This window comes from Centrocercus urophasianus, unplaced genomic scaffold (genome assembly GCF_019232065.1).
Source record: "Centrocercus urophasianus isolate 14NV4802_14NV808 unplaced genomic scaffold, USGS_Curo_1.0 seq_18, whole genome shotgun sequence".
Taxonomy (NCBI): Eukaryota; Metazoa; Chordata; class Aves; order Galliformes; family Phasianidae; genus Centrocercus; species Centrocercus urophasianus.
This window is the reverse complement of record NW_024884733.1, coordinates 2889881-2913270: the sequence shown is the minus strand read 5'-3', so window position 1 is coordinate 2913270 and position 23390 is coordinate 2889881. Positions and strand designations below refer to the sequence as shown.

The window sequence follows — 23390 nt, the reverse complement described above, 5'->3', positions numbered from 1 at the left end:
CTTTTTGTTAATGGAGTAGCTCAAAGGCTCATTGTGCAGTGTTCTGTACAATTCCCTGCAAGTTAAGGACTGCTGGTGAGGTGGAGCCCCTTCAGTTGTTCTTGCTTCTTACACAAAGATGGCCTGATGCAGATCTTGCTTTGCTCATCCAGAACATAGGATCTGCTCTGTAACCACGTGGAGGCTTCAGAGGCTTTTTAATGGTTCCCACTGTTCCCTTTTGTCTTTTCAGGGCAACTGGAGACTGTGGACTTGAACAAACTGAATGAGATTGAGGGTACCCTGAACAGTGCCAAAGACCAGATGAAAGATAGTGACCTGGACCAGAAGGTGGCTTTCCTTGAGAGAGAAGCCAGGAAGCAAGATGATGCGATACAGTCCTACAACAGGGACATTGAGGAAATCCTGAAAGACATTAGCAACCTGGAGGACATCAGGAAGACCTTGCCATCTGGCTGTTTTAACACCCCGTCCATTGAGAAACCCTAAGGGTGTGCTGGGGGTGGAGGGTATTCCCCCGCTGATCGGTGGAGCAATTGTTTGGCTATGGAGTGCCTTAACACACGTTACCTTCTTCCAATCCCCATCTCTTTGCTGCTTGCAGCCGCTGTTCTCTTTTCAAATCAGGATAAGTTGAAAAGGACTTTTTTCTTTTTTTCTTTTTTTTTTTCTTTTTTTTTTTTTTAAGAGAAGCAAATTAAATATCCGTCTTTGGGCATCAAAGGGTTTTTTTAATATAAATTGTCTTCCTGAGCACTCTACCTTTGCCCCTTTCTGAGACACAGTTTCCCTTTGATTAGCGCAAGGATGAGAGATGCTCTGGACTCTTTATACTGTTCAGCAATAACCATGTGAGCTGTGTACAGCAATGCAAAACTAACTCTGCTTTCTCTCCTCACTTCTCCCCTTGACTGTAAAATCCTTGATCTGGAACTCTGTCTCCATGAAGGAAGGGGGTTGGCTACCAAATCATTACTGTAATGGCCAGTATAGCTGCACTCATTCAGATCCCTGTTCCCAACTTCTAACCCTGTGAATTTTTTGGTCTTGTTTTGTGACGTGAACTAGTGGCCAGTCGGAAATGTTGGTAGCCTTTTACAAACTATCCTAAGCCTCTTTCTGAAATGCTTTCTGTGATGATGCATCGCTCTGAGAAAAACGCAGCCTCCGAGAGGAGCTTTTTGGGAAGATGAGATGCCAGGGGAGCAATAGGTCTTGCCAGCACCGCTGGCTGGTGGAGCAGAAGTTGTGCGTGCAGTCTGCAGGCAGCTGCCTGTTGGGTGGCCCAGGCTGGGGAGTCTGGAAGTGACGAGCTGAGTTCCCATCTGGAGGTGTTGCTGTCAGTGTCAGAGGATCTTTGTTTGAGGCTACAGATGTCTGGGTGGCACGTTGACCTGATCATGCAACAGAAATCTTGCTGAAGAGGAGAGCTGCCATCCAGAGGGCTCTGACAGCTGGGCTGACCTCAACCTGAATGACTTCAGGTGGGGAACAGAGAGACCTTGAAGATGTCAATAAGAGGATCTTTCTTCCCATTTTCTTCCTGGAGGAGGCAGGTGGCATTTTTACACTTCCTGGTGTTGCTCTTGCCTTTTGTCTTTTGTTTTTTAAGCCAGCTGAAAGAGCAGTGTTCAGGTTCCTTGTGGTGTTCCCCAGGTCTGCTCCCAGCCCGGAGCACCCTCTGCAGCTCTCCCTTGGGCTCTGGCCCAGCATCCCCTCTCTCTTCCTTCAGATCAAGCATATATCTATCCTTAAACACTATGCAACTTTGTACGTTTGCGTAGCGGGGAAGAAATTATTATCTGACACACACTGGTGCTATTAATTATTTCAAATTTATATTTTTTGTGTGAATGTGATATATATATTTTTCCTTTTTTTTTTTTTTTTAAATCATGATTACAGTGTGAGGAAGTCTCTCGTGCGTGTGTGCGTGTGCATGTGTAAATATCCTCAGCCATATTTCCAGAGTGGTACAGCCTGGCCTCTTCTCCATGCTTTCCCCCATAACCACCGCAGCACGTGCACTGCACTGCTCCTGCCCCATTGCCCCTGCAGCACCCGGTTCTTCCTCTGCCCAGCTTCCCATTTGTCCCCCATGTGTTCTCAGCATCTGCATTGTGTGATATTGGCAATAACCACTGTGCAGGGAGCACACTTTGCCCGGTGCTGCTGGGCAGGATGATGCCAGCAAGCCCCGCATCTCCATACCCATCTTCTTAGGGTTTTGTGCCATTTACCAAATACTGCCTTGGGGTTTCCCCACCTGTGAACATAGCTGGACCCCGGAGGAGGGCTCCCTAGTGCTCACCTTCCCTCCGTGTTCCCGGCTGGCTGCTCTGGTCAGATGGCTGTTTCTAACCACGTCACCTCTCTGCCAAGGCTGTGAGAAGAGCAGATGCGAAGATGCGCGCATGCCCTGGCTGACCTCAGGCCTAAGGTTTCCTGCTTTCTCTTTTTTTTTTTTTTTTAATTTTATTATTTTTAATTTTTGTCGTCGTCGTCGTTAAGCTGTTTTTAACAGAATTCTATTTTTAAATAAAAAAAAAAGTCTTTATAAGCGATCTCTTAATCACTGCTGCATTACAGCCATTATTCATTGTATAAGTCCAGTTATTTCTGTACGTGATGTGATGATGAGATGGCTGCTGGTGGAGTGCTGGATGGCAGCGCATGTCGGTCCCTCATCACTCCATTCCTGACTGTGGCCCCACAGTACGTGCCTTCACTTCAGCTTTTTGCCTTAATCTGTGGTCTCGCTGTCTGGGGCGGTGAACAAAATGCAACACTTGCAGTTTTTATGTATAAAACAGTATTTCTTATTTATAATAAAGTCTGAATATTTGTAACCCCTTATACCTCGGGATTCTTTCAAGTATTGCTTTTTTTTTTGGTGGGGTTTGGTTTCCATCCCAGGGTTTGCTTCTCATTTGGTGATGTCCAGTGTTGGATTGCTACGGCTGCAAGGAGTTCTGAGCTGTGGTTCTTCCAGTCTGTAAGAAATGTGCGTGAGCTGTTGGTGTGATGCAGGACAGGAAGGTGGGAGGGGTGGTTCCTTGTGTTATAGGGGAGCAGTCCTGTCCCTCCCCAGCTGAAGAGGCAGCTGAGGTGGAAGGATTGCCTCCAGGGGTAAAAGAGACCCAAAATAAAGGGCCTGGCATTCCTTTCACTGGAACTGCCAAGAGCTCTCTGTTGTTCACCGGTCCTATTTGCAAGAACAGAGAAATTTTATTCTCAAATTCTGTTCTGAATGTCAGGACAGATTACTGTGATAGCAGACAGCCCAGCTTTGAAATCCAACCAGTCTACGTTTGGGTTTCTTTTATTTTTCTCAGCAGAAGAAAATGCACACGTCTCGTTAACTTGCATTATATTTAATCCCTTCTCAACTATTAAGTTGTTCTTCCCCCCTTCACCGTTTTCAGATTGTCTGGTTGCAGCTTTATTCTGAAACTGCAGTTGCTGCTGATGGATTCCCAATCCGGATGCAGTATTACTGCATTTTGGATTTTACACCTCAGTGTATGAAGCTGTGTGTGTGTGGATGTATATATAAAATACGTGAGATAGATATAATAGCTTAAAAACCTATAACTGGAGATTCTTCTCTACTCCCTTGTGGCCAAGGCTCTGTTAAGAGCAGCAGGTTGGCAGTGCCCACTGTGCTGCATGGGGGGAGCTGTCCCTGGGTGGTATCTCCATCATGAGGTGCTATTTCCAGTGCAGGAGATGATGCTGAGCACTCTGGCTGTCATGATGGTCAACAGAAGGAAGGTGGGCACCTGGGGGTCCTGCTCACTGGTGGCTTTGCCAGGTTCAGTGTATTGCTGAGCTACAGAAGCTTGTGAAGTCTCTGAATGCTCCAGTCCATCCAGAAGAGCTGACAAAGGGCTTTCTCCCTGGGGTAGGGGGAATAGTCAGTACTTATGTTTCACTGCGCAGGTAGAGAGAATCTGAGGATTTCTGCTCTGTGTGGGCTGGGTTCAGCACTGAGGTCCTCATCAGGAGAGACCTTTCCAGTGCCGTGCTCTGGTGGCTTTCCTTCTCTTAGCCCCAGTGCCCAGAAGGCTTCCTGAGGAGGGGCCTTCCTGGGAAATGCCAGCACCCCTTATCTCCCCGCCTGCCACGTGTCCATCTGTCCGTGTCTCCTTTGGGCAGGGCAAGGCGATGCCTGGCATGCTGCCACTGCCCTGCCCTGCTTGCTCATTGCCACAGCCCTGAGGCAAGGAGCCGGGCGGCCCTGCGGCTGTCATCAGCGCAGGGTGCGTCACCGCCGGGCATCCTTCCTCTCAGCCGGCCCTGTAACCCGGGGGGAACGTGTAGCATGTGGGATTTGGCTTTCCTGAGCTATCAGAAGCATTAGCAGCAATTTTGATGCCTTGTTGGCTTTAGGAACAAGTGGGAGTGGTGAGCGCCGCTGGTGGGCTCTGTTGGGGCACTGGTTGCTGTCCTACAGAGCAGCTGGCATGCTGAGCACAGCCAGGCCCAGGGGTCTCGCCGTGCCCCTGCCCTAATCCTACAGCTCTCTGCTGCTCTGCCTGGCCAAAATGAACATGGGCTGCCCCAGCTGTTGAGCTGTGGGTCCAAATAAGCCAGGAATGTCAAGAAAAGCCTTGCAAGTGCCCAAAGATGACTCCTGAAGAAAGCATGCATTTTCCTGAGCAAGGGGTTTAGAGGATTAGCTGATAATGTTGGAGTTCTGCTTTAGGTACTGGGTTATGAAATAGCTCATTTTCAGGGTAAATGCCTGATTTGCTGCAGAATAACACCATACATACCATGGAAATTCATCCATGAGAGCACAGCAAGGCCCATAGCAAAAGCACCTGCCTAGCAAGCCAGAGATTGAAGTCTATGCTTTACCAGCAGGCCATGCCCTTAGGAGCCTGTTGAGTTCTATCACTGAGCCTTCCCTACCAAGAAAGGCACAAATGGAAGGATCGAGTGCTGCCGTGAGGCCAGAAGAAAGCTCCATACAATGGAAGATGGTGGATGTGTGTAGGTGAACACATGCTTATGGTGCAGTGACATCTGGAAGGAAAACAAGCAAGCACACATCTGCAGGTAATCCACACCTTCATAACTCCTGAAGGAGAAGCCCATAGGGGCTTGCTGGTAAGGCCACACCAATATGACTGTGGTTTTCATGTGTCTAGAACCTGTGAGAATCAGCACGATTCAGAGTGTTTTGTTCAACGTATCTTTGGAGTGCTTCATTTTGGTACGGTTCCCTGTAGCCGTAATGTTAGCTTCCTTAGCCCTGTTACAGGGAATGAGTGAAGGACAGCTTCAGAAGGACTCTTCTGTTGTTGAGAGGGAAAGGGAAGGGCAAGCCCAGCTTCTCCAATGAAGTAATGTTGTTCTGCTACAGCATCTGCTGATTATCACTCTTTTGTGCCTCCAAATGCCTACTGCTGCTTACCTTGCTTTTACTCTCAAAAGTGTTATTATTTCAGCCAACCATGTTTGCATGAGGCCTTTTCCAAACAGTGCTGCCATGGGTGATGAAGGGCAACATTTCTTCAGGAGAAGGTGGCAGGCATCAGTTTGCTCTGAGTCTGCTGTGCTTTAAAAAGCAAGGTCCTCAGAAATGCGCTTTGGATGGCACTGTGCACATATCGATGCTGTTTTCAGAGGTAGGATAATGGTGGAGGATGGCAAGGTGAACACAACCAAAGCAAATATGCAGAAATGACTGGGGAGAGAGCTGTGTCAGTGCTTGTTTGTAGAGGTGAAGTCAGAGGCGGGGTGATAACGGCGAGACAGGAGGAGTAACGCGGAGGAGATGGATAAGGGGAAATTGTGAGTCTTGGGGGAAGCTTCCTGCTGGTGAGAGAGGTTTTCTAAGGGAGAACTCGGCCAAGAATTTGGGTTTTGGAGGAGAACAGATTCAGTGCATTCCATTACAGGGATTAACAAACCCAAAAGGACTCTGCCAAATTGATGCCAACACTGTGTTTTTGTTTTGCTCCTCAAAAAACAATAGGAGAATCAGATAAGACAATCTCAATGCCAAAAGTCAACATGCCACCAGCATATTTGTGAAGCTGACTTCCTTGTTGTGAACTATAATAAGACCCAGTATATGGGATTAGAAAGGAGCAGCCTGTTTGTAGAAGAGAGTTGAATCAGTCTGCGGAGGCAGGTACATTTGGCAAAGGAAGTCACAAAAATTTGGTGACTTCAGGCTGGTTGCACCCATGAGATCACTGCAGTGTGAGGAGGCACCTGGGAAAGCCCTGAGTCATTGCTGGCTATGTGAATATGTGGATGGAGGCTGTGGGGCACTGTAGAAGAGAAAGGAAACGTAAGCGTTATGAACCCCAGATCTGTTAGCTCTGGAATGAGAAGTGAATCAGCACTGTTTGGGCTGAGTTTCAGTCCTTACTGTGGAAAGGTAAATGGGGCGTTGGGCTGGGGGTGAGCTTGTTGGACTTCTTCATGTAATGGTGCTGGTGTCTGTGGACCACTGCAGTCAGACCAAGATGATAAGTAGGAGAGATTCTCAGATGCAGCACATGTGCCATCATCCCATTTATCCTGATATTTGGCTGTGGGCAGGGCAGGAGGACCTGGGGGTTGGTTTCACACTGATGGCTAACTCAGCTCTACCACACTGCTCTCTCTCTGGCCTCCTCACAGGAACAGAGGGAGAAAATATGATAAAAAGGGGCTCAAGGGTTGAGATAAGAACAGGGATGTTGTTCTTACCAAACTGTTCCTGTGTGGGCTTCCCACGGGCCACAATGTGGGTCCCTACCAGGTCCTCCTGCCCTCTCTTCCTCTGCAAACAGGGTTGTGTCTTCCCAAGGTGCAGGAGAAGAGTGAGGTGGGACTGTCCCTCGTGTATCATGCAGCACAGTGGCTCTCCTTGAGACCAAAATGCTGCGGGGCTCTGGAGCATCCATTCCTCATCCTTTTCTAGTATAAACCCAACTGAAATGGGTCAGGCCAAGGGCCTATACAACCTCATCTATCTCAGGAGTAGTTAGAGAGTTTTATCTCAGGAGTAAAAGCAGATACATGTAGATAACAGATCTTGGTAATTCCCAGCCTCCATCCCGTCTCTAAAGCTGGGGATTTCCTGAACCTGGTGCTGGTAAATCCTGATAGATGTCTTCTCTTAGCGCATATCTAAGTTGACCTCAGGGGCTTTTTGCACCCTCAGCACCCTCTGGCTACAGGTCCTGCTGGTGTCCTCACTGTCCTCCAGCCTCACTCCTGCAGGCCTGCTTGGACAACATGGAAGGCTGCACAGACAGTGCCTGTCCCCCCTCCCCAGGCTTCCCGTGATCTCATCCCATCCCGCTCTGCTCTGTGCATGCCCGGGCAGCCCCAGCCTTGTGTGCAGAGCTGCCTGGGGAAGAAGCAGCATGGCTGGGAAAGAGCTGGACAGATGGGATGGAGCTGGACAAAGGGCAGCTGTAGGGACCGCCTCATTGGGAATCATTTTGTTCCCCTCGGACGATGCCATCAGGATGCCCTCAGGGTGCTGCATCTCGAAGCCCAAAGGCAGCGGGCACGTGTGTGCCTGCCTGCTGCCCCAGGCTGGGCGCTCCTTGCTCACGGTGAGTCAGAGCCGGGCACACGCGCTCTTCCTGTTGGGAGTGACTCAGGTGGAGCAGCCGATAAAAAAGGAAAAGCAAAGCCTAAGAGAAGCAGCCTGGAGCTGGGGCTCCGCGTGCCCAGCGCCCACCCTGGGGCTGCAGCGATGGCCGTGTGCTGGCTCCTTGCCCTGGCTGCGTCTCTGCTGCCTGCAGCCCTGAGCACCAGCGGAGGAGAAGGTGAGGGCTGGGGAAGGCTGGGGGCTCAGCTTTAAGGCCCCGGTAACGGTGAGCCATTTGGGACCAGTGGTGCTCTTCTGCTGGTTCCCACTCCATCGCTGGGGTTAAACCTGGACCTGTAGGTGCTTTTCTTGAGGTTTCCTCTGGAGTTAGATTCCCGGAATCACTCCGTTGTTTTTTTTGTTTTTTTTTTTAACCTGCGTCTCCTTTAAATAACTTGTTCAGGTGTAATTCCTTTATTGCTTTCTGGAGAAAGCCTGGCTGCCTGGGTGGGACGTGGGTGTGAGCAGGAGGACTGCCTGGGGAAGGGCTGCCTGTTTGTCTGCTGCCCGATAAGCGGTGTGTCCCCGTGCCCAAGGAGGAGCAGGGGACATGCAGGACCTCACTCTGTGCAGCAGCACATGAAGGGCTTGTGTCTGTGCGAGCTGGCGGCTTGTGGGACGCATGGAGCCCAAAGATCCAAATCACGTGTATTTCATAAATGCTGAGCAACTTCAGGATTGTTTACTGTGTCTGTCATGCTGCTGCTGCTTGGAAATGTGGTTGCTGGGTTCGAAGCAGGTCCTTTGGTATCAGCTTTCATTTGAGTGCGGTGGAAGCTGATAAGGAAAAATAAGTGCTGAATGAGCGGGTTTTTAAAGGACAGATTGATTAGCTTTTCCTGCTAATTGAGTAATTATTACAGCAGCCATAATTGCATTTCAGAATCCTGGTACAGGTTTTTATTTCCCACCTCTGCTGCCTCCTTTGGCTGTGAGACGTCTGAGCCATGCTGGGAAGGCCAGGGCTGCAAAGCACAGGGGTTGTGTTTCGTTGCTGCAATGGCTTTGCTATGTGGAAAGTCTGATGGAAGAAGGGCTCCTGATGGATGGGCTCATAAGGGTTGGGCTAGTGGCTCCTTGGTGCCCTGCAGCCAACAGGGGTTTCTGTTCTTTCTCAAAGCCAATCTGATGCTGGAATTTGCACCAGCACGGCAACCAACTTTGATCATCGTGCTCAATGGGTGGCAGCTTTGGAAGTGACATCCTGTTGGGTGCGTGCCCCAGGCTTTCCACATCCCAGTGAGGCCCTTTGCCCTCCAGAGCAGCCCCTTCACCACAGCCATGAAAGTCAGGGAATGATGGTGGGGCCTTGGGGCATCTGGCTGCCTGCTGGAGCCCATAGGCTTCCAGGAGATCAGCAACAGAACCAATTACATGGGGCAGCGGTGTCTCAAATGGCTTCGTGTTAGTGAACCTGGAATCCATGCCAAGCTGGGAGTTGGCCCCGAACATGCTCCAGCCTTGGAGCAAGGCCTGAAAACAGGCATTTGTTCCCTGTGGGAGCTGTGCTTGGCACCAGCCCTCGGATCACGTAGGGTGAGGTGTGGGTGGGGATCGGTGCCTCTGCATGGAGGAGTGGGGAGGGGACTGACTCCGAGCATGCAGGTAGGGAGTGGAAGCACTGAGTAAAAACAACCTCATGTTGTTTTTGCATTCCTGTGCTGGATTGTTTCTGTGCTCTGTGTCCTTTGGTTGCTGGCTGTGTCCACGAAAGCTCTTCTCTTGGTCCCACTGAAGGGCTGAGCATGCCAGGGCTGGGAAACCTCCATCCCTGTTTGCTGGTGCATGAGGTCATCTTCCTTCTCGTCAGCAGCTGCTCACTGAGTGTGCCTGTCTGGTATGTGTGCACTAATGGGCGTGCGAGGTGGCTGGCAGCACTGCAGCATGGAGCCAGGAGGCACTGCATGGCCCCAGGAACCCCAGAGGAGGAGAACAGGGCTGTAGGGCTGTTTGCCAGGGCTGAGCTGTGCCACAGGAGCCTGGGGAGAGAGGATGCTTGTTCTTGGGCCTCATCCATGACTATTGGTCTGGGACTGCACCTTGGGTCCTGAGGAGGCCCCTGGGAAACAGAGCTCCTCCCTCCTGAGCTGTGATAATGGGGTGGAAGCAGGTTTGGGAACAACACTTCCAGGCAGGGCTGGGCTGGCTGGGAGCAGTACAAGAAGAACTTAAAACTGAGTGTCCAAGGTGGGCTACAAAGATACTGAAGGGTCTAGAGTGGGAGTAGCTGAAGTCCCTTGGTTGTTCAGGCCACAGAGCAGGCTGAGGGGAGACCGCATGGCAAACTGAAGCTTCCTTGTGATGTGGGATGAAGAAGCAGACATTGATCTCCTCTCTCTGATGATAGTGATAGAACCTGAGGGAATGGCATGGAGCTGCAACTGGGGAGGATCAGGTTGGATATTAGGGAAAGGTTCTTCACCAAATGGTGGAGGACACTGGAACAGGTTTCCCAGGGCAGTGGTCATGGGTCAGCTTGTCAGAGTTAAAGAAATGTCTGGACAGTGCTCTCAGACATACTGTCTGAGTTTTGGGTGGTTCTGTGTGGAGCCAGGAGTTGGACTTGGCGATCCTTATGGGTCCTTTCCAACACAGGATAATTCTGTAATCTGTTCTCCTTTGTGATTCTGAGGAGATGGAAAATTCATCTGAGATAAAGCTCACACTTAAATGTTGTAGTGCTGGTAACTGAGGTCTTGGCAAATAGATGAGAGCTGGTTTCATGAGAAGACCTGGGCAAGGCCATGGAGATGAGTGTGCCCAGAGAAGGGCACTGAGCAGTGCAGGATCTGGAGCACAGTGTGATGGAGAGTGGCTGAGGGAATGGGATGGGACAGTGTGGAGAAGAGGAGCTCAGGGGACACCTGATTTCTCTACAACTGCCTGAAAGGAGGCTGTGGTGAAGTGGAATTGGCCTCTGCTCTCAGGTAACAGCGATAGGATGAGAGGTGGTGGCCTCAAGTTGTGCCGGGGCAGGTTCAGGTTGGGTATGAGGAAAGACTTCTCAGAAGGAGTGGTGATGCACTGGCACAGGCTGCCCAGGGAGGTGGTGAGGTCACCGTCCCTGGAGGTGCTCAAGAAAAGGGTGGGTGACATGGTCTAGAGTGGTCACAGGCATGAGCTGACAGTTGGACTGGGATGATCTTACCAGTCTTTCCAGCCTGGACAATTCTATGTTCCTTGGGTTGTGGTTGAGCTTCATATTCAACACTCATCCCTCTAACCCTCTTCGGATGCTGCTCTTTTCTTTTCTCCAGCTTGTGACTGCAACGGGATGTCCAGGCAGTGTGTCTTCGACTGGCAGCTCCTGATGGAGACGGGCAATGGGTATCGCTGCCTCGGCTGCCTGGGCAACACGGCGGGTGCCCGCTGTGAGCGCTGCAAGGAGGGATACTACCGCCAGCGGGATGGGGACTGCTGCCTGCCCTGCCACTGCCACCCCCAGGGTATGGGGCGCCCACAGGGACCAGTGTACTTACGGTTGGGTTTTGGCTTTGTTTTCCAACCAGGGATGAGGGGTGGTGTCCATCCACTGTCATCAAATTGTGCTGCCTCTCTGGATCCAACCCCTTGCTCTTCTCAGCATGGTGTGACACCCACTGATGCTCAAGAGGTTCCTCTGGTGATGCCCGATGCCATTAGATGAGCTCACACTTGTGCAAAGCTGGGTTCTGCAGACCGTGTGGATGGTGGGAGAAGGAAAAGAGGAGAAACAACCCCAAAATTCCCCAAACAAGCTGTATTGTGGCAAGATCTCTTCACACCCAGGAGGGAGCCTGCTCCTCTCTGTCCTGAATTTGGCAGGTGACCAGGACCAGAGGCCCCATGGCAAACTGCTCATGTCCTTATCACAGAGGGTGCTGGCCAGGCCCAAGCACAGGGAGCTGAGTCTTTTCCTGGCCTCATGAGTCAGACCTAAGGATTCTGTGTGTTGCCGTGTTTGGCAGGATTTGTGAGGTCCCTTAATTGCACTGTAAAAATGAAAGAGTAATTTCGGAGCCCACATGGGGACAGGAGGTGCTGCAAAATGTCCTCACTCTGGGGATAGGCAGGAAGCATCCAGAGAACATCCCACCAGGCAGATGGTGGCACCTCCCTGACCTCCCTGTCCCACCACCCACAGGCTCCCTCAGCACGCAGTGTGACAACAACGGCCGCTGCAGCTGCAGGCCTGGTGTGATGGGCGAGAAGTGCGACCGCTGCCAGCCGGGCTTCCATTCCCTCTCTGAGGCCGGGTGCCAGGGATATGGGCAGTAAGTACCGGGGCTGTCCTGCACTGGGGCATCACTTCTGCATCCTCTTCATGCTCACTTTGTCCCACTGTTATCCCTCTGGGAGATTCTCTGATGTCTCATATGACAATTGTGCTGGGGCGGTGAGCCTCTGCCCGGGCTGGAGGTCCCTTTAGTGTCCCCACTGCCCCCATTGCAGGAGCCAGCTGTGTGCCTGTGATCCAGCTGGCACAGAGGACTGTGTTTCGGGCCGTTGTATCTGCAAGGTTGGTGTCACTGGCGAGCAGTGCGACAGGTGGGTGTCTGGAGGTTTGTGCCCTACAGCAGGCTGAGCATGAGAGGAGAAAATGCACGCCAATTATGTCATCTTTCTTTTCCAGGTGCAAACAAAACTTCTATAACTTGGATGCCAGGAATCCAGCTGGGTGCTCTCCATGCTTCTGCTATGGACATTCGTCCTCATGTGTCAGCGCTGAGAATTACAGCGTCCACAAGATCATCTCCAACTTCCAGCAAGGTGAGGCTGAGCAGGATGTCCCCACAGCCTTCAGGGCTGGCATACCAGGAGGGGATTGACTGGGGGTGCCTTCTCCTTGTTTTCCCTCCAGGTCCTGAAGGATGGACGGCTGCCCATGAAGACAGGTCCCCAGCCGAACTCCAATGGTCTCCACGCCACCAGGATGTGTTCATAGCAGCAAGGAGATGGGAAGCACTGTACTTCGTGGCACCCAGTAGGCATGGGGAGCATGGCACGGAGCTGAGCCCAGGCCTGGGCTCATTTGGGGAGAATGGAGTGACTGAAGGGTCTGTGGGGCTGGGGAAGGTGTGAAATGGGCAGAATGAAGGGCCCGTGCTGGGGAAGGGAGGTGGTGCCCTAGTGCTTCCACAGCTTGAGAGGTGGCAGTGGTGGCAGCCAGCACAGTGATACTTGGTCTGACCTCGTGGAGCACGACTTTAGGAGGAAAGGAAGACTTTAAGTCTTTAATTTCTTTCTTCTGCTCTTCTTCCCTGCTTCCCCATGCAGCCAAATTCCTTGGGAACCAACAGCTGAGCTATGGCCAGACGCTCTCCTTCGATTACCGCCTGGACCGAGGGGGACGGCTGCCTTCTCCGCATGACGTGATCCTTGAAGGAGGTGGCCTCCGAGTAACTGCCCCCTTCTTGCCCTCCGGGAAGGTTTTGCCCTGTGGTGTCAGCCAGACCTACACCTTCAGGTGACAGGGTGCTTGGGATTGTGGAAGAAAGGCTTTGGAAGCTTGTGGATTCAGTGATGGTCCCTCAGAGGTGGTCAGGCTCAAATAGTCACCCTGTTTGGACCTGGTTCAGCTTGTATGATTCTCTCCCTATAGACAAAGAGAGGGCAAGAGGGGTTGTAGAAGATCTGCTTTGGGACTGGGAGGGGTGCTGTGCTTGGTACAAGTTGTGTGGGAGGAGGGTGCTAGTGCTTTGGACTCAGGAGGGAGATGGGAGACAGCAGCTGGGACATCCCATGTTCCTGAACACTGCTTCCACCTGGCCCCATGTGCAGGTTGGACGAGCACCCAGGCAGCAAGTGGAGCCCCAGGCTGAACCACTTTGAATACCGCAGGCTGCTGGGAAACCTGACGGCCCTCTGGATCCGAGCCACCTTCGGGGAGTACAGTAAGTGAGGGGGATAGCAAGGGGGCAGCACAGCTCTCCTTGCTGGAGACAAATAGCTGGACACAGCTGTGCTAAAGGTATTTTAAAAAGCGTTGTATCGTGGGCAGAGCTATATCACGAATTGTTTAAGCTAGATGCCAACAGCGATGGGTGGAGGGAAGCAAAACCTTGGCCAAGGTCCATCTGCCCACCCATGTTGTAGTTGACCTTGCAGAGATCAGCATGAAGGGGCTGATATGGGGCTCGCAGACCCAGCTGGGCTGTTGGTGATGATGTGCCACATCTCCCACCAGGCACTGGCTACATTGACAACATCACCCTGGTATCAGCACAGCCTGCTCCTGGCATCCTCGCGCCTTGGGTGGAGCGGTGCCAGTGCCCCGATGGCTACCAAGGGCAGTTCTGTGAGCAGTGTGCTGCTGGCTACAGGAGGGATGCACCCCACGTGGGGCCGTTCAGCATCTGCGTGCCCTGCAACTGCCACGGTGGTGGGATCTGTGACCCGGATACTGGTAAGAAAAATCGTGACCTCTCTGAGCTTGTTGGGTGTGTGAGGCTGGAACAGACATCAGTGAGTGATGTGGAAATGTTTTGCTGCCTGTGTTGTCAGAATAGCCTGCAGTGTTGCAGTGTGAGCTCAAAGCAGTGCACTTCTCACTTTGAACAGTGATGTGGTTTGGTGGAGCCTCAATGGAGTCTCCTCAGCCCCTTTGCCTCACATGCTGTATGTCCCCTCCTGTGTTTCAATTCAAAGGGAACAGCTGAGGCTGAGTTGCTCATCTTCAGAGCTGCGCAGGGTGTCCCACAGAGGGGACAGCTGGGCTGATGGCCAACTGGTTGTCCCATGCCCTGTCCCTCCTTCCTTAGGTGAATGCTACTCGGGAGATGAAAATGTGGGGAACAGCATCAGCTGTCCATTTGGTTCCTACCGAGACCCCCGACCCCCGCACAGCTGCAGGGCATGTCCCTGTGGCCATGGCCAGAGCTGCTCAGTGCTGCCAGGCCAGGAAGTTGTCTGTGACCATTGCCCTCCTGGAGCTGCAGGTAAGGCTCAGATCATTTCTGCCATTAGCCCATCCCCTGGAGTCTTAATATGCATTATGTGGGTGCTTGCTGCCTGGGATGCTTGGAGCTGGGGGACAACGCCTTCTCCCCAAGGCTTCCTCACCTGCGTACTCTTGCTTGTAATCAGGTGTTTCAGCAAAGCACTGGGACACATCATGCTGTGCAAATGTGCATGCCCTGCCCTGGTAATGCATGCATACATCTGCTCATACAATCTTTTGGAAAGGCTGTTGTGCAAACAGATTAAGTTGATGGAGAAAGGGCTGATGGGGAGGGAGGAGAACAGAACTTAGAGGCCCCAGCATATCTTAATTTGCCTAGGGAAAGCCACTGTGCCCATTTTGTTGTCAGCTTTATGTGCAGGGTGTGGAAGCCTACAGGCATCCTGTGAGAGATGTGATGCTCATGTGTGGGCCTTGGTGTCAGCTGTGTCCCCATCCCTGCGGTCAGGTGGCCGCCAGCGTTGGTCCAAGATCCTCTCCCTTCCACAGGGTCCAGCTGTGAGTTCTGTGCTGACGGCTATTTTGGAGATCCTGCAGCCTCCCAGCCATGCCAGCCGTGCCAGTGCAATGGCAACGTGGAGCCCAACGCCGTGGGGAACTGCGACCGCCGGACAGGAGAGTGCCTCAAGTGCATCCACAACACGGCCGGCTTCCACTGCGAGCGCTGCAAGGATGGCTTCTTTGGGAACCCCCTGGCCCCCAACCCTGCTGACAAGTGCCGGGGTACGAGGGTGGGGATGGGTGTGTGGGGCTGCACTGTGGTGGCTGCAGGGTGCAGGAGGTTTCAGCAGCCACAGAGCAGCTCCCTGGGGCCAAGCAGGAGCATCTTGGTGGGCACGGTTTGAGTAACAGCACTGGGGATGAGTAAGGAAATCCATGCTGGAGTGTAAAAGAGCTTAAAGGGGAGGATGTGGTGTATTTGCACTTGGCCGTGTGGCTTTCAGTGTTTGCTCCAGAACCCTGGCGGAGGCGCTGAGTGGTGTTTGCTCAGTGCACTCTCCCAAGACCAGTGGTTTTTCTCAGCCTGGTCTCTTTCACCAGAATGGGAGGAGACACACCTGCAGATGAGATACAGGAAAGTTAGGGAGAATCAGGAAGGATAGCGGGTGGAAAGATGTGCACAGACCAAATGGAAGAGGGTCCTTGGCCACTGATCTCTCACTGTGCAGCTTGCAGCTGCAACTCAGTAGGGGTTGAGCCCCTGACGTGCCGGAATGATGGGAGCTGCATCTGCAAACCTGGCTTTGGGGGCCCCAACTGTGAGCAGAGCGAGTGCCCAGCCTGCTACAGCCAAGTGAAAGCCCAGGTGAGTGCCCACCTATCCATCTGCCTGTCCTTCTCAGGGGTTGGGCTGTGGGTTCCTGCTCTTCAGGCAGAGTTGTGCTGATGCTCCAGCTGTTGAGAATCTTTGAGGCAGTCACCCAGCATCCGATGATCTGATCCTCTGTGGTTGCAGGTGGACCTGTACCTGCAGCAGCTGCGGGAGCTGGAACTGCTTTCCTCAGAGGTGCAAGCTGGAGGTGGAGCTGTGGGCCAGGAGCTGGAGGGGAAGATGCAGCTGGCTGAGGAGACGCTGCAGGCCATCCTCAGAGAAGCCCTCAGCCTGCAAGGTACCACGTAATGGCTGCCATCAGGCAGGGCTGGGGAAGCAGCTGATGGGGATCTGCTTCTGGGTGGAGAGGACGTTAGTCCTTTGTGCAGAGGCATCATGCAGAAGATGACAGTCTGGAGTTTTCTGTATTTCTCCAAGCATGCCCAAGGCATGGGGCCACCAAAAGGAGGGAAAGAGCAATCTGCGTCACTGCACAGTTTTGCTGTCTCTGCCTTTGAGTTTCTTTTCACTATTGCATGTCTCTTTCCTTCTCACCAGCTTCCGACAGATCCCTGGAAAGCCGTGTGACCAGGATGAAAGGACAAGGGTCTACCTGCCAGAGTGGCTTGGATGACGCCAAGGCAGCAGTGGAGAGGCTGATGTCTCTGGGCAGGCAGTACGAGAGGCAGGTACAGGACACCCGGCGGCTGCTGGAGACAGCCAGGCTGGACCTGAGCCGCAGTGGAGCCTCTCTGAGCCGAGTGGTAAGGGAATGTGTGAGTGTGTTTTTGTGTGTGCTATGCTTCAAACCCTGAATAATGCAGGCTATTTCTATGGGAAGCCAGGAGCTGCTGATCAGGGTGGATCTGGAGGCTTAGCATGCCACAGTTACTAATTTCCTTGCCAAATCGGAAGCAAGGACAGGGAAGAGCATTCACACCTCTTTCTCCCCCCAGGCTATCCCAGTTTCACACTTTCCTGGAGGCTCAAACAAGATCTTGCTTCTGGCCCAGGAGGCTCTGAGTCTAGCCAACAGGTGAGCCACTCCTTGAGTGAGGGCAGGGGGCCCAGGAGCTCCCTATTCAGTGGCCTTACACGATGCTGCAGCTCCATGAGCTCTACACAAGTCCCAAAGAAGGGGAAGAAGTGTCTGCAGGGTTGCCTTTGCTATGCTCTGCTTGCTTTGGGAGTGGTGCTGGGTGGGGTGTTTTGGAAGCATTTTCCTGGCCAGAGTTTGGCCTGTGGGCATGCAGTTGGAGCAGGCAGCATCAGCCTCTTTCCCTGTGCTCCCCTACCCTGGGGAATGCAGGAGGGGCAAGAAAGGCAGACGACCCCAGGGTGTGAGTACCCATTCTCACATGTATCACGCCTGCAAGAACCTAATCTGGCACTGCTGGATAAAACCACAAAGGAAGTTGAAGGAGGGAACTTGAGTGTGCAGCCCTTATGACGAGGACCCCCCTGTGCCTTTCAGCCACATGCAGGTAGCCAACATCATTGAGCAGGCGGCAAAGGGAGCACAGGACGACTCACAGCAGGCACTGGAGCTTCTGCAGGCAGCCATGAGCGGGGAGGCAGAGGTGCCAGGCTCCCTGCAAGGGCTGCTCAGGAAGTAAGTAGAGGGAAAAGGGTGTGGGGTGGAGGCCTGTTTCCATGCCCCATTCCCTGCATCCCCGGCTATGTTTCAGAAACTTGGATGCAGGATGGTAGGACTTGGGATTGCCCTTGGGTTCACTCTTCTGTCTGCACAGGTATGAGGAGCTGAAGTCGCTGGCTGGAGGCCTGGAGGCTGATGCCAGTAGGATAGCCACTGAGGCAGACAAGGCTTATCAGAGCAACCTGATGCTCCTCAGCTCTCTGTCCCGCCTGACCAAGACCAGTTTTGGGTCCTTTGAGGTGAGTGCTTTGTCCCTGCGGGACCAGGACATCCCCTTTCATTCACTGTGCCCTCCCTGCTGCCCTTTCCACAGCTCAGCCCCCTCCAGGGCCCCACTGCAGCTGGCCAGGCACATGTCATCCCATTCCTCGCTTGCCTGTGAGCAGTAGGGTGACACTGGGCCTCCGAAGCAGTGACCCCCTCTTTGTGTTCCAGGGGGAGGCAGCCCAATTGAAGCAGGATGCAGCTGCTCTTCTGAGCAAGGTGGACGCTTATATGGCACAGTACAGGCAGCTGCAGAGCCGCATGGGCCGCTGGGAGGAGGAAATCAAGAAGCTCTTGCAGAGAGGAGAAGGCGAGAGAGTGGTAAGACACGGGCTGATACCCCGTGTACATGGAGCTGCAGGCTCCCACCAGCACACCTCCTACACATGAGGCAGGTTAATGACATGCCCCAGGACAGATATGAGCTAGGATGGCTCACAGCAGCTTGAGCCAATCAAGGGGCACTCATAGAAGCCTCTGCTGATGGATCAGACTGTGCTCACCTGGATTCAGGGGCAACAGCAGGCATGTGGGAACAGGCTTGTGGGTCTTCTCTCTCTGCACAGCTCCCTGCAGATGGCCGTTGTGGTTCTTGTGACTGTTCTGGGATGTTCCTCTGGCGTGTCCTTCACCTCATTGTGTCCTCTTGGTCTGTAACAGATGCTGACTCAGCTGCTGTCCCGTGCCAATCTTGCCAGGAGCACAGCCCTGCAGGCTGTGAGTGCTGGCAACGCCACCTTTTACGAAGTGGAACAGATCCTGAAGAGCCTGCGTGGTAATTTTTTTCCTTCTGACCCCTCCCTTGCACCCAAGTCTCATGTTGCAGTGGAGTAAGTCTCATGTTGCTGGGCAGGATGCTGATGGTCTCTGCCAGAAGTGCACTCCAAAGCAAGGTGGGAGCATCACATGCTGCTTTGGGTTGGATCTACTGTGGGGAAATGTGTCCTCAGGGTCCAGTGGCTTTCTCAGTGCCCCAGCCAGTCCAGCAGCTCCTACGAGAAAGAGAAAACACCCATAGCAAGTCCTCTCTGGCAACTGCTCACTTCCCTTCCTTTCTGTCCTATCCCCACTGTCGTCAGGCTTTCTGGAAGTTGTCTAAACCAAGCCAGGACTACAGGAGAGCTCTTCCTTCTCCGTGCCTTATGAGTTCTCACAATGTAATGCTCTGCTCCATTTTCTTATGTGTTTCTTTCAGGTTTTAACTTGCAGGCAGATGACAAGAGAAGGGAAGCTGAGGATGCAATGAGAAGGCTCCCAGTTATCAGCAGCATGGTGGCAAGTGCCAAGGAGAAGACTGACAGAGCTGAAGCCATCCTGGGCAATGCTGCTGCTGAATCCAAGGCAGCCAGCAGCACAGCAGGGGAAGCGAAAGAGATCACCTTTGGGATCCAGAAGGTGAGGACAGGCCCTGATGACAGTGCCATGGAGGAGCACATGGCTGTGACTTCAACCATCTTTGCAGTGGACCTGATGCATTTACTTCTGTGTCGACTTGCCTGCAGAGGAGTGTGTAGAGATACTTGAGCTGATTCTAAATGAGTGAGTGCATGGGGAGTTCTGCAGACAGGTTTATCCAATGGGGATCTCTGTGGCAAGTCGCTTTAGCCACCTTGTGGTGGTCTCAGGTCTGTGGAAGGAGTCAGGTCCCAACAGCTCCACGTCCCAGTGCACCCAGGCTGACTGCTCTGTCCCTGAGCATCGTGCCTTTGCCTCCCCCAGGAGATCATGCGGCTGAGGCTGGAGGCCAACAAGACAGCCGACGGGGTCCTCGCGCTGGAGAAGGCAGTGGCAGCTCTGCAGCATGAGGCCAAAGAAGTGGATGGAGAATTCCAGAGCAAGGTTTCAGAAGCTGAGGCAGATGCTGCCATGATACAGGAGGTGGGTCCCTGGCTCCCATAGTGTGCATGCTTCTCTGTTGAATTTTGGGCAAAAGTTTGCCTTACAGCTTCTGTCTTTCTTTCCCCAGACTACCAAGGAAGCTCAAGATGTCCATACCAAGGCTGGCCAGGCTGGGGTGGTGGTGCAGGAGACATTGGGTGTCCTAGAGGGGCTGCTGCGTCTGATGAGTAGGTTTTATCATGTTGCTGTGGTGTGCAGCTGAAATCTGGGTACTGCTGGGCTCTGGGTGGGGGTACTCAGTATTTCTTGGGAAAATGACACCTGTGGATGGAGCTGAAGTAGCTGGGAGGATTTAGTTTTCAGGCTCCACTCAAGGTTCTCTCTTCCTTGTTTTCCTCCTGTGCTACAGACCAGCCTGGTGCTGTGGATGAAGAGGGCCTGAAACAGCTCGAGTTGAATTTCAGCAAAGCCAAAACCAAAACCAACCAGCTGAAGGAACAGATGTCAGAACTTGAGCAGAGAGCCACTCTACAGAAGGTTCGGGTACAGAAACTGGACAGCAGCATCGATGAGATCCTGGCAGACATTAGGAACCTGGAGGATATCCAGAGGAGCCTTCCTCCTGGCTGCTACAACACAAAAGCCATCGAATTACCCTGAGGCAGCAATGGGAGGCTGCAGCCCATGTCAGTTCACAGCAGAAGAGCCAGGCCCCTCTGCTCCCACAAAACCTGGCAGGAGAAGCTGAGCTTGGTTCTGTTGGACTTATCTTTACTCACAGGCTCAGGGTAGTGCCTGCAGTTCACGAATGCTGCAGCTGAAGTTCACATCACACTGGACCTGGAGAGTCTCTGATTTTCAAAACGATCCGTCCCTCAATTTCAAGAGGAAGATGCCCACTTGTGGGCTGGGATTTGCTGGTACCATTTTGGATGTGGCTTAGGGGTTCAGCAGCAGCAGGTGCCACTGATGACCCTTTTCATAAAGCTGCAGGTTTTCCACCAGGTTCCTCAGGCAGGTGGTTTTTATTTTGCCCAGCCCTGAAGGGATGGTTTCCCACCAAAGGTCTTTCTGGGCGAACACAGGTTTCCCTAGCATCCTCTCTCTCTCACAGACACACAGACACAACCTTTTCTTTCAAGACTGGTTGCTTTGGTTCCTGGCAGCTTCCTGGGTGTCCCAGAGCTCAGGGAGAGCAAGGTCATGTTTGCTCTGTGCAAGCATTTGGGATGACTCTCATCCCAGGCACAGGAGCTTTCTGTGGGGGACTGCAGCCAAGCGTTGGTATCTGAGAGCCAGAGCCCATTCCCATCCTTGCTGCAGTGCCAGCATCCTAATTTGACCTGGTGAAGGATACTGAAGATGTCTCAAATGTTTCTCCACCTCTGGTTCGGTGCTGCCCATTCCCTCCCATCCTACATGTATGGTGCTGGATGTTCCCAAAGCACACTAGATGTGACTCATTGTGCATGAGGTTTTTCTACTGTAAATCTTTCCTGGAAGAACTGAAGACAATGGTGCTCCCTACACCCACCCACTGCTTTCCTGTGGACCCACCTTTAGTTTGACACCATTTCCAGCTTTATTCTGATACTTTTTCAGGGGAAAAAGAAAGCCCAAAGCTCTCTGATGCTCAAAACCAGCCCTGCTGAAGTGCTCTGACCATGGAGTGGGTGCTGGGCAGAGGGGAACGCTCTGAGGACTGAACACCAAATCTTGTTAACACTGCTTCTCTGGTAAAGGAGTGCCTGTGCTTTTGCATGGTTGAGGGTTTTCTGAGTAACTGTATTATATTTGTATTTAAGTGAGATATGCTCTTACCTCTGGCACGTTTTCTTTCTCTCCCCTACGCCATAGGACAGGTATTACAGATCTGACGTTATTCCTCTAGGAGTTGGGTTTTTGGAAGGGAGGAGACCAATAAATACGGAATGCTTTTGGTAAGCTCTTGCCTGCTGGTTCAATTCCAGCGCCGTGTTTTGGGTAAGCTTGGCCATGAGTTCTCCCAGCAGTTTGTGCTCCTCAGGCTGACTCCACCTGGAGCTGGTTTGGGTTTGAAATGGCACAGCAGCAGGGAAAGATGACACCAGTAGCATCTTGGGTTTTTTTCCTTTTGTTTTGTTTATTACATAATTTAAACATTTTGCTGATAAAGTTTTTTTTCTTTTGTCAATGACCATTTTCTTTATATAGCAACAGAAGAAAAAAAAAATTTAGGCTCCAAAACCTTTCACAAAAGTGAAATTGGTGGCATGGCAACTTCAACCCTTCCCCCCGCCCCCATTTTTTGTTTTCCAAAAGACATTTGAAGTTCATTTCTCTTTCAGCAAATCCCACTGTTTAAAATCGGAGGTTCAAAGACCCACACCCAGGAGCTGCCTCCCACCCAGCAGTGCTGGAAAGCCCCTTCCTCTCCTCCCCGCCATCTGCATGGATCTCAAGGGATGAGTTTTTCCACACCCACCCGTAGATGTTTTCCAAACCAATCCCAGCGTTGACTGACCTGTAACAAACCCCCCTCCCACCCCATCCTTGCCCCGTTCTGTGAGTTTTACTGAGCAGATACATGAAGGCATAGATAAGACTAGTAAGACAGAATATACTCATCATCCCTATCACAACGCTATGTCTCTAAGGCATGCCATCCTAACCACGATGAGATGGAAAGCCAGCTGGCTTCCTGCACGTCCCATCTCGTGTACCTGAGGGAGGGAGAAGGGGATCTGAGCTTGCTCTCAGGCTTGCCGCCCTCGCTCCTTCTTTGTCTCCTCTTTTGTTATTCCATTGTCTTTTCCTCTCTTCAAAGCCACCATCCTTCCTTCCTCTTCAGCTTCTTCATCTCTCCCAGAGGTTCCAATCCCTTTGTGTGTGTGTATTGGAGGCTGGTTTCTAACACTGCTGCTTCTCCTTCAGCTTGGAGCTAAGAAACGTGGGTGATGTCTGAGGATGTTTTCAGGAATAACCCCTGCGTTGGGGTGGAGAGGAAAAACAGGCTGAAAACCTGAATACATGGGACAGTGGAGGCAATGGGTTTAGAGGAGTCTAGCTATCAGCTTATGTAAGTTGGGTGCTCGTGGATGAGATGCCCAGCTAGAACGTATCGAAGCATTAGCTTTGGGGCTCAGCAGGATGGGGACTCATCCCTGGAGGCGTTCCTACATGCTCTGGCCGCCCTCCCTGGTCTGGGATCTCCGTGCCCCCTCAGCCTTCAAGGTATGTAAACAACTGCCTGGAAATAGCATGGCTGGATCTGAAGGATTCAGCATGTTTGCTGCAAAGACCCTGTATGTGCAGACTGTGTCGTTTCACCCAGCGTTTTTGCGGTTAGGGAGGTGACAGCTGCCTTCTCTGAAGGGGGCTGTGGCACACTTCCAACAGGGAGGACAGCAGTGCCCAGCAGGTCACCAACCATAGTACAAAGTCTCATCTTTGAAGCTTCCAAAGAGCAACTTACGACTTCTTGTAGGTGTGGGGAAAAAAAAAAGTTAGCTCTTTCTTTCCCCAAAATATCTTGGAGTAGTCTCAGCCTCCGTGTGTGCTGATACCACTCTGTCCCTTGCTGGGGATAAACAAAGTGCCCTAGAATTCCCTAAATCTCACCAGCCCAGGTCTGCAGGGAATGGGCAGATGTCCAGGAGCAATAGACTCTAGAAATGTGAAGCTGGAAGGAGCAAAGGCAGGGATAAAGGTGTGAAGGAAAGCAAGACTTGTACCCTCCTCCCTGTGGCTGCCAGCTTACAAGAGGCTGAGCCACCAGCAGGATCCTTGCACC

At 52.3% G+C, this 23390-nt stretch overlaps 2 protein-coding genes across 3 annotated transcripts in view; both read left to right on the top strand.

The window, feature by feature from the left end:
• The window catches only part of LAMC1 (laminin subunit gamma 1), a gene marked incomplete at its 5' end in the record, with an annotated part of 50164 nt that extends 47308 nt beyond the window's left edge, over window positions 1–2856 (top strand). Inside the window, one exon of the mRNA XM_042819417.1 lies at window positions 233–2856. Within this exon, the coding sequence (XP_042675351.1) occupies window positions 233–489 (257 nt within the window). The remainder of the gene's footprint in view (window positions 1–232) is intronic.
• A 4771-nt stretch (window positions 2857–7627) lies between these two features.
• LAMC2 (laminin subunit gamma 2) lies at window positions 7628–21562 on the top strand. 2 transcript variants are annotated; one of them, XM_042819356.1, is made up of 23 exons: window positions 7628–7784; window positions 10864–11052; window positions 11730–11859; window positions 12038–12133; window positions 12219–12355; window positions 12447–12569; window positions 12863–13052; window positions 13367–13479; window positions 13773–13991; window positions 14347–14523; window positions 15036–15269; window positions 15716–15852; window positions 16003–16156; window positions 16417–16622; window positions 16815–16894; window positions 17333–17470; window positions 17610–17754; window positions 17951–18100; window positions 18440–18554; window positions 18975–19174; window positions 19499–19657; window positions 19746–19845; window positions 20028–21562. In XM_042819356.1, exons 1-23 carry the CDS (start codon window positions 7712–7714, stop codon window positions 20276–20278), a joined length of 3516 nt encoding a protein of 1171 aa, XP_042675290.1. In that variant the 5' UTR covers window positions 7628–7711; the 3' UTR covers window positions 20279–21562. The 2 variants fall into 2 exon arrangements, with proteins under 2 accessions (XP_042675290.1, XP_042675291.1); XM_042819357.1 differs by lacking the exons at window positions 7628–7784; window positions 10864–11052 and adding an exon at window positions 11142–11410.
• The last annotated feature ends 1828 nt before the right edge of the window (window positions 21563–23390 follow it).

Excerpts from the sequence above, each read along its gene's own strand:
- LAMC2 (XM_042819356.1), top strand. The coding sequence starts at position 7,712 with ATGGCCGTGTGCTGGCTCCTTGCCCTGGCTGCGTCTCTGCTGCCTGCA. Across the intron at positions 12,134-12,218 it reads ACTGGCGAGCAGTGCGACAG|GTGCAAACAAAACTTCTATA; the intron begins GTGGGTGTCTGG and ends TTTCTTTTCCAG. Across the intron at positions 19,658-19,745 it reads ATGCTGCCATGATACAGGAG|ACTACCAAGGAAGCTCAAGA; the intron begins GTGGGTCCCTGG and ends TTCTTTCCCCAG.